The 9564-nt window shown below is 44.9% G+C and overlaps 1 protein-coding gene across 5 annotated transcripts in view; it reads right to left on the bottom strand.

Annotated features, from left to right (window-relative positions):
- Window positions 1–2699: 2699 nt before the first annotated feature.
- ALKBH3 (alkB, alkylation repair homolog 3 (E. coli)) overlaps window positions 2700–9564 on the bottom strand; it is a 34801-nt gene continuing 27936 nt past the window's right edge. For 2 of the 5 annotated variants that reach the window (XM_012655330.1, XM_012655331.1), the window contains exons 10-11: window positions 6021–6119; window positions 4879–5234 (exon numbers count right to left, since the gene is read on the bottom strand). In XM_012655330.1, coding sequence (XP_012510784.1) covers window positions 5142–5234; window positions 6021–6119 — 192 coding nt within the window. In that variant the 3' untranslated portion in view covers window positions 4879–5141. Of the gene's footprint in view, window positions 5259–6020; window positions 6120–9564 lie in introns of all 5 variants that reach the window. The other 3 variants (XM_012655332.1, XM_012655334.1, XM_012655333.1) reach the window with 3 other exon arrangements.

A 9564-nucleotide genomic window follows, 5' to 3' on the forward strand; every position in this document is an offset into this window, starting at 1 on the left:
GCTCTCTTCTCTGGCCACCTCCTCCCAGAGCAAGAGGAGAGGAGGGCTCCCTGGGCAGAGTGCAGGGGAAGCCCCACATTCAGATCTCCAGGTAAAAATCTCCACTAGATTTTTACCTCCAGGCTAGCTGTCTCCCCTTCCCTCTCACTCCAGGTGAGCAGAGGCCAAAGGTCAGAGAGAGAGGGTGCTGGGAAGAAATTGGTGGCTAATCCCTTGATGCATTTTCAGAGGAAACACCCCGGGAGTGGGCCTGAGGAAGACACTCCTGTGGGGTTTCTCTCCTCCCCTTGACTCTCCTGAGTCCTATCTGGGCGGTCCCAGTAGCCTGAATACCCCTGGGCCGGAGTCTGGGAAGTTGCCATGGCATCCTTCCTTCTGCTATCCCACATTCTTTAGGCAGGGAGGATACAGCTGCAAACCCAGAATCGCTTTTGGAGGTTGTGGATTCACCGCCTGGGCCATCCCATGGCCATTGTCCCAGTGCAGACTGATGGCAGAGGCTGGTGTTCCCATGGGAGGCCCCAGGAAGGGGCAGTCCCTCCCAGGGTGCGAGGGGCTGGGGGGCTCCTTCCTGCCTCTGCCCTTGGGTCTTGCCACCAGCGCCTCAGGAACGCTTTTGGCCAGACGCAGCCCCAGCGGCTCGCGGCTCCCTCGCAGCCCCCTCGCAGCCCTGGACCCGGCAGGCGCCGCCACAGCGGCAGGCGCTTGTCACAGCCGCCCGCCCACGCCCTTCCTGCGCGGCGGCTGATGGCAGCTCCGCAGCTCCGGCGGCCCCCCACTTCCTCCCGCCCCGGCCCTCGGCGAGCTTGTGCCGAGCTTCCCGCGAAGGGCTGGGACGGCGCATCCTCCAGCCCAGTCCTTGCCTGCTGCCAAAACTGACCACTCAGCGCTCTCCCGGCTCACCAGTGCCACTGGATCCCAGGATCTGATAAACTCTCAGGGTACCTCAGCTTCCTTAGGTGTTTAGAAACAACCTCAAAAGATTGCCTTTAGGAATAAATCAGATTATGGAGGTAACAGCACAACAGAGTAGTTACTCCGTAAACTCCCTCCTGACTCCCACCTTTCCCTCCCTTTCGGATACCAGAATTTGCATCCAGAGCTAAACGTCAGGGGGGTCAGAGGCCAGGGCCCTGCCTGAGCAGTGAAGGCACGTCTGCACTCCTGAAGGCCACATGAGAATAGGGACTGTCCCTGTGCTGAGGGAGTGTGACATCACCATTCCAATGAGGGGGAGTGATAGCACAGAAATCATTCTAACAGCATCTCACATACATACTTCTGCCAGCTCCAAGCAACTCATGAGAAAACAATCTTGTTGGTAGTGCTGGCTACCAGGTACTATCTAATTTATCCTGTTTTCCTACACTGTCCTCTGACACTGCCTGTTGCCCCCAGCTTTATGGCTAACATGGCTCAGCCCAACACAAGCTGGAGAAGGCCTTTATAATACGCAGGCGCGTGAGTACCAAGCCAGCTGGAAAAGGCACCATTGGTCTGTGTTTCACTCTGGTAAATAAACATCCAAGTTATTCCCCTACTGACACCCAGACACAGCAATCATATCTAAGAATGGATTCCAGCAGCACAAATTGACAGGGGTCTCATATGGGGGTTCCTTCCAAAGAGAAAATGGGGAGCGAGGAGAGGACAGTTGTAGATTAGGTCCCTCTGAGGAGAGTATGTGGGTGGAATTATGTATAAGTAAAGATTTAAATAAACAGAATGCATCACTATGGAAACATTCGGCTTTATCAAAGGCACCCTTAAGAAAAATAATCAAGACTTCAGATTCAACACCACAAGTGTTTATGACCAGAAAAGGCAAAGTGGGTCTTAGATATTCTGCAGCCAAGTAAAAGTTGCCAGAACTTAAGGAAGAAATATTCCCAGCAGGGCAGGAAACCATCATTTGTCGGGACTTTCTCTGAAACCCTCCAACTGGAGCAGTCTGCTCGCTGCAGCACCTACTTAACTCTTCTGGGGTTCCAATGACACAATTCAGGAGACAGCTCCAGTTACTGACTGGGTCCAGACAGACCTGCCATGCACGAGGGCAGGCTCATGTCAGCCACAGAGGCAGCAGGGAGTGGGTGTCACAGGGAAATGGCAGGTTTATTAGCTGTGACCCAAACTTATTAGGAAGCATCAATGCCACCTGAGCTGGTGGTTTAGTTAATGGAGCATCAATGAGGATCCTGATTTCAATACTGGGGACACAATTGGATGCCGTGTGTCATACTGTTCCAACCCATGCTTGGAGGCAAGTTGTCCTTGTGAAAAAAAGACATTGTTAGTGTTGAGCCTGAGCTGTTTCTTTGGGCTCTCTGCTGACAGGAGTAGTGGTAGTGGCAAACATTGTGAAGAAGCCTCATACTGAGTTTGAGTGTCATTTAGGGTCTGCAAAAGTACTCACAGGTAAGAATGCGGGAGAAGGGACCACAGGGGAAAACTCATTTACCTCTGAAAGTTTCAAAGTGTATCTGCTTGGATACGGTGAGGATATTGCCAGGAAGTCACCTGCCAGGAAGGTTGGCCAAGAATTTGTCTAACACCAGAAATTGCATTCTGTCCCCAAAAAATGAGCTTCCCCAGTTAAATGGCCAACTGCCAGTCCAGTCAGCAGTAGTTTCTGACTGGGGGATGCTGATGTTGATTAAGGGGAGATGAGATGCAGACGCTTGCTCTGGCGCACGGGAAAGCCAGGAAACAAACAGGTGGCCTGTGGTCAGCTGTGCCCAGCTCTACAAGAACAAGCCCTGAGTGAGGCTCAGGCTTCCAGGGACGCCCAGCAGATGATTCCACCAAAATTCAGCACAGCAGAGGAAAAAGCACACAGGTTTAGGGACTAACCTGTGGTCTGAATTCTAGCTTTGCCACTACAAGTCCTGTTAAATTACTTAATCTCTCGGAGGCTCAGTTTCCTAGTCTCTGTGAGGGGAATAGTATCTCTTTCTTGCAGGGCTGTGGGGAAAATTAGGGATCATGTATATAAGCTCCAAGGACAGTGCCCTGCAGGCTGCTGAAGCTCAAAAAAAAGGGCAGCTAAAAAAACCAAAGCTGTTTTTCTTCATGCTATTGCTGTTACATTTGCTTCCTCTCCTTTACATGTAATGTAAGCAAAAATACTTTACCCTAATTCCTAGCTCAGATCTACCATCAGTAAAACACAGCAACAGGTTGATGCAGTCACTGAGTATGGCTGTCTTTAGCCAGGTCTGGAACTCCTGTCCATTATTAAACACCGTAGTTTTATTCTACAGCAAGTACCTACTTGATGTTTCAGAAGGGACATTATCTCAGTGGTGGAAAAAAATGTCAGTTCTGGCATACGGTACTTACAGTGACAGCAAGAAACAAAACCTAAGATTTGCTGCTTTCAGACCAAGAAACCCAGGTGGCAGCCCACCCTGTCTGCTGTATAGTCGGAATTTGTTTCCCTGACTGACAGGGGTGTGACAGAGTGAAGAGATCAAACATTCAGCTGACGCAAGGGGAGATCATGACCCTACATTAGGAGGGAGGGATGCTGGAAGACTTGGAACCATCTGCCAGTTCTTTCATTTGTAAGGAATGGAAGAGAAATTTCCCAGTGACACGCATCAAGCTTATAATCAAAGCTAGCTAAACCACCTGGCCGGGTGTTGTTTGCTTTAGTAGAAGAACAGCTGGAATTAAAAAGAGGCTTCGTTTTATTTTCACGGAGATTTGTAACTCCATCACTGGAAGGCTTAGTGTGATGCTCAAATTTTATAAAGCATTTAGTATTTCTTAGAGAAAGGAGCATGTTTAAAAAAAAAAAAAAATAGGGACTACAATGCAAGGAGCCAGAGAGCTTGTCAGAGAACAGAGCGTAGCGGGGGTGGCAGTACACCTGAGCTGAGTAGGGCCTGCCCAGCCTTCGGCACTTTACCCTGACAGATTCGATCCCATAGCATGGGATGGAACCAGGACAGAAAGCAAGAAAGCGCTGTAAATTTTCCCCACAGGCAGACAGGGGAACTCTAACTCTCTTGCCCTATTTTCATCCATTTAAATTCGTTTTCTTTCTCTCAGGTTTTCTATATCTTGGCTTGGAATGAATCTGGCACACTGTTCCTGAGTCGAGAGGTCAAGAAGACATGTGCTTTTATGATGCAATAAGTGGCAGCACTCTGTTTTGTTTTGGGAACCTCAGTGACATCACAGCCTAACCCTTGTACGTTGGGAACTTGTTTGTAAGAGAACACTGAGTCAGAAGAGAGGCTTACTCATCAGGCTACTGAAACGGAAGGTGAAAAGAACTATTGGGCAATTGAGTGTATTCCCCACAGGACTGCTCCCGCTTCTATCTGGTTGAGGTTTAAATGACTCAAGTGATTCTCCAGGGGGATCTAATCTATGTGGAACAGCTGTCATTAGCAGGCCATGTGCTGCCCTTCTGCCTCTGTTTCAGCCTGCTACTTCGCATGACATCACCCAGTTATTCCTCCCTCTACGGGTACAGTGGGTTCTCATATTACAAGTAGTCCAGGTGATTGCTTGCAGGTGGCTGGACTCGAGCATCCTGCCTTGACTCTTTATTCAGAGGCCTGTAACCTGTCTGAGTGTGTCCCAGGAAGACTGACAGGCAAGGAGACTCAGATAAATCCAGTGTTCCCTGAACATGCAGCTTTCCATTACAACAGCACACAAGCCAGGATGAAATCACCTCTGTTTGGGTTTCAGCAGCTGTCTGCCTAGGGAAGGCTCCAGAGTCACTGATACATATTTATATCTCCACTAAAGTCACATGGAACAAACATGTGTAGATTTTCCCCAGAGGCACAAGTCCATTCACAGTTCCTCAAACGAAGGGGTGGGGGAGGGCAGGAGAAAAACCGCTTATGGACAAAATCATCCATGAGCACAGCCACATGGATTTTAATTTGCCTGAAGATAATATGCAATTTTGAAATGTCATTAGTGATAACCATTCCCACCGTAGACATATTACCAATATGAACTGCTTGCTGGCTCTCATTTAATAGGAGCTGGGAAACAAACCCCACCATCTTCCAAACAGCCACACCACGAGATCAGCGGGAACCGGCCTCTTGAAGTTTCTTCTCAGTGGCAGGGTTGCTCAGTCTCAGTGCGGCTTCTCTCTCAAAGATCTCACATCACTGGGGTGCCCCTCTAGGGTCTGGATAAACTGTCCGAAAGGTCAGGTTTACTCTCGGTTCTCTAGAGTGGTATTCTTTGGGCACTCGATGCTATATGGAAATATACATAGCTCTCTGACATAAATACACAGACACACATTTTAGTTCAAAGCAATTTAAGACTTATTTATAAGAGTATAGAAATATTTCCATTTTATCCTCCTTTAAATGAGCAGTGATGAGTTCTTTATAGTCTTGTGGACAAAGGTCTCCTTCTCTGAAACAAATTCCCATCCCCGCCCCCACTGTGCAATGCCAGCATCCCTGCGGTGAGATATTTTCATCTTTTGTAATTGTTGCTCTTCCTCTTAGACTCCTGCCATTTTTCCAAATATCATAAGAAAAACATAAATAGATGAGACCAAAGAGAGGCATGTGATTCCACTCTCATGCTAAGTGTTTTTACATTAATACGCACACCACAGAAATGATCTGGCCTAAAAATGGCCTGGCCTAGCTGTGGAACTTTTGGTCCAGTGAGATAGTTATTAGCTACCTGAAGCTATTTAGATTTAAATTAATTAAAATTAAATTATAAATTCAGTTCTTTATAGCACATTAGCCACCTTTTAAGACGTCAACAGTCACTCATGGCTAGTGGCTACCACACAGAATACTTCCATCATCACAGAAAGTTCCATCAGATACCGCTGCTGCAGAGGTACATTTCGATTGTCAGTGAGAATCAAAACTCCTCGGAAACAATGTCACACTATTGCCTCTCGCTCATTATGAAAGGAACCTACTTTTCACATTTACTTAGAAATTACTAACCCTCAGCCAGTCAGGAAACTGCCTCCACGCGACAGTGAATCCACACGACTCGCACACGCTCACCTGCCAGTCAGCCTGTGTAGCACCTTCCATGATTAACAAGGTCCCGTGATCCAAGGGTATCTTCACTCTTTCCACATACGTGTAGTCTCCGTTCTCTTCCTAGAAAAGAGCATTCACTGCACTGAATTTTTTCCTTGCGTGATCCAGATGCAACAAACCTGACAGCGGTCAAAAGACTGGAAACCTCTATTTCTCAGCCAGACTGCGCGGGTTCATGTACTGGCTCTGTCATTTGGCAGCTGCTTGGCCGTGGACAAGTTATCTCACCTCTCTGTACCTGGGTTTACTTATTTGTAAAACAGGGATGATGACAGTATCTGCCACCCAGGGCTACTGTGAGCCTCAATTGACAGAATATGTGTAAGTCACTTGGAGACCAGCACATCATAAGGACAGTGTAAGTGCTAGCTGTTATCACCAACATCTGAAATCCAGAAAAGCCCATTTTGGCCTGTGAAGGAATTAAAAGTCACATACACAAGAATTCTTTACATCTGCCTATGCTGTGCTCTATATTTCAATAGAGCCAATGTGGAAAACATGGCTTTTTAACCAAGACTTCATGTGATGAGTTGTGCTTCTTTTCACAATTTATGCTAATTTAATAATTGGCACCGATGCTAAAAGTAGGCACGACTCTTCCTATGGCTACTTTGGTGTTTTGGAGAAGTCTTTTTGCTCCTTCTAGAATAGACAACAGCAAGATTTCCTCAAAGGGAGCTCTGGCTTAACTGGAACAGTGCTGCCAAACTGAGATTGGCGGTTTAAGCCTTTAAGGATGGATCACAACTCGTGAACAAATGCCTTTTATTTACATTGCCACTTTCTTCCAGATAGCTCAAAATCGATTTATGTCCAATATTATCATGAGTCTTCACAGCACAGCCTGTGAAGCAATCAGTAAGTGGTGTTGCTCCTCCTTCACAGCTGACAAAGGGGTGCATTAAACAACTGTCTTGCCCACAGCAACAAAAAGCATGTCAAGGTTGAGACTAGGACAGACCTGAGCTTCCATTTCTTCACCTCCACTCAGGCCAGAACTGACGGGCCCCTGCATTCATCTGCTTCACTTCCGATGCAAGGGGTTACATTTGGGTTACTGCAGGATTGATTTCAGTGCAGTACTGTGTTTATGTTTATTACTGTAGGGGTGCTTCTGAGAATTGAACTGTTTATAATGATTTTTCCCAGGAAAATCAAAATCAAAACAATAATGAACTTGCACAAACAGTATAAGTTCCAGGCCCCAACCCTTGGCAGTGACTTTGTCAAGCATAGTCATAATTTTTACAGGCAGAAGACAGAAGCAACATTTGAAATAACTTTCGGCTTCAGTGATTGATTTTAATTGTGTCTGCCACCTTTTTTCTTACAATAATAAGCAGGCTCCAAAACATTTACATCTGACCCGTCAGCCAACCAGAGAGCAGTGGGAAGGTGACCCTGCCCTCAGGGTGGCCCAGCTCCATCTCAGAAAAGTAACAGATTACCCTCTGGAAAAAAAATATGCCAGCCACAGGAGATATATGTCCTACTGGAGAAGAAATATCAGAAGGGAGTGCACTGCATTGTCCATGAGATTAGAGAGTCCAGGGCTTCTTAATTTAGGCTGTAAAGTCAGTTACCAGATCAAGGTTTAACATAGCAGAAGAATTTCTGCTACCCTCTACATAATTAGGGAGTGCAACAAGGTCTTAATCCATAAGTCAAGTACAGACACTAGGACAGGAGAGTGGAATGAAGCAGAGAAGAAAGACTTAACCGCATGAGGACAATTCTGAGACGATGATCTCTTAGAACATTAAAAACATTATTGGGAAGGAGGGGGTGCTAACACCAATGGAAGAGAAGAGGAGAGCACTGTAATTTCTGGAAATTTGAAGCAAGAGTATCCTTCGCAAATGAAAAACGATTCCAAATGCAAGAGAAAAGTATCGGCATTGATGGAAAGTGATGTTCAACAGATCCACATTTCACTTACTGTTCCTAAGATCTGAAATTTTCAAATGACAGAAAGCCTCAGGTCGGTTTGAATACATTACACCCAATATAATGATTAGTCATACCAAAAAGTAGAAGAGAATGAGGCTTCATTTGGGAGGGAGCCACCTGAATCAGTCCACAAAGGAGACAGTGATACACAGTCCACCCACTGTGAGAGGCGATGTCATCAATTTGCTGCTTGTTTATTCCTTCCGACACCCTTGGCTTAGGAAGTGCATTCCTAATTTGCAGAAGGAGGTGGACACGAAAGAGGACAAGGGATCTTACCAACACAACAGACCTCACAAATGCATCGTTCTCTTGAGGCCACAGACCATAGTGCCACCCTTTAACTTAGCTAACGTGCATGGAGACTTTTTCCACTTAGGAAGCAGATAAAGGTCAAAGGAGTCACGTGGCTATGCACGAAGGCTCAAGTTGATAAATGGATAAGCGACAGTGGAAGCACGGGTCAGACTGTTTAGAGGAGCGCCTTCACAGTCATTAAGCATGGTTAAGTTACCAAAACAAGTCTCTGTAGACCTTTTGATTTACTCAGGACTTTGTTCAAAATAAAACAAAACACATCCCAGAAAACCATAGCTTAGGATAAAATTTTCCATCCCTGATCCTGGTTAAAAGAAGTTTTTAGGGTCACAATCAATCTACAGGGTAGGTTTTGCTGTTGGTTTTCTATATATTGAAACCTTACAAGTACACGGAAAAAAAATATATATATATATATATATTTTACGTTAATGTTACATTCTCCCTCTCTTTTCAACCACAGTCAGTTCATTTAAATGTTTAATTCTACTTTTCTAAGGCTTCACACAACTCTTACCTCCATCTCACCAAGATATTATCCTCCTTAGTTTCCTTTAGAAAAATGCTATTTAGGAAAAAAATCTGTGTATTTATTGTTGTCATTACTACCCATCCCAACAGACAGGAAACTGAAACATTTTTCTTTTCATTGGAAGGGTAATTCACATTGTATGAGATTTGGATTTTTCTTATAATCACCCTCTTCTTGTGCTAAAAGGGTATCTTGGAAATTACAAACAATCATTGATGCTTTAAAATCATCAGCGTCATAGTTTTTCTTTCTAGAATATAAAAGTAACATAAGTTCACTAAAGTAAATGATGCGTGTAATTACTTATTCAATGTCTGCCTTCCTACTCTCTTATAAACTCCATGAGGGAAGGCCTATCTGGCCTTGCTCTTAAGAAACATATGCAGTGCCTGCTGCACATATCAAGAAATATGTGCTGAATGACTGAGGAAAAGTACCCAGAAAATATAAAAAAATCACCTTAAATCCAGCATTCACCCAAGATACACATACGGAATATTCTATGTTCTATATTGTAGGGTATGATTGTGTACTCTACATTTTTAACATTATATTGTGAGCATTTTTCTACATATTTAAATATATAATCGTTCAAAAATATGATTATGTAATATTCCTTCATATGAACATATCCTTCCTTCTTTAAACTCATAAATACTTTTTGACCACCTATATGTGTCAGGCATTGTGCTAGTGCAAGGA

The sequence above is a fragment of the Propithecus coquereli genome, unplaced genomic scaffold (genome assembly GCF_000956105.1).
Source record: "Propithecus coquereli isolate 6110/MARCELLA unplaced genomic scaffold, Pcoq_1.0 Scaffold470, whole genome shotgun sequence".
NCBI classification, from domain to species: domain Eukaryota; kingdom Metazoa; phylum Chordata; class Mammalia; order Primates; family Indriidae; genus Propithecus; species Propithecus coquereli.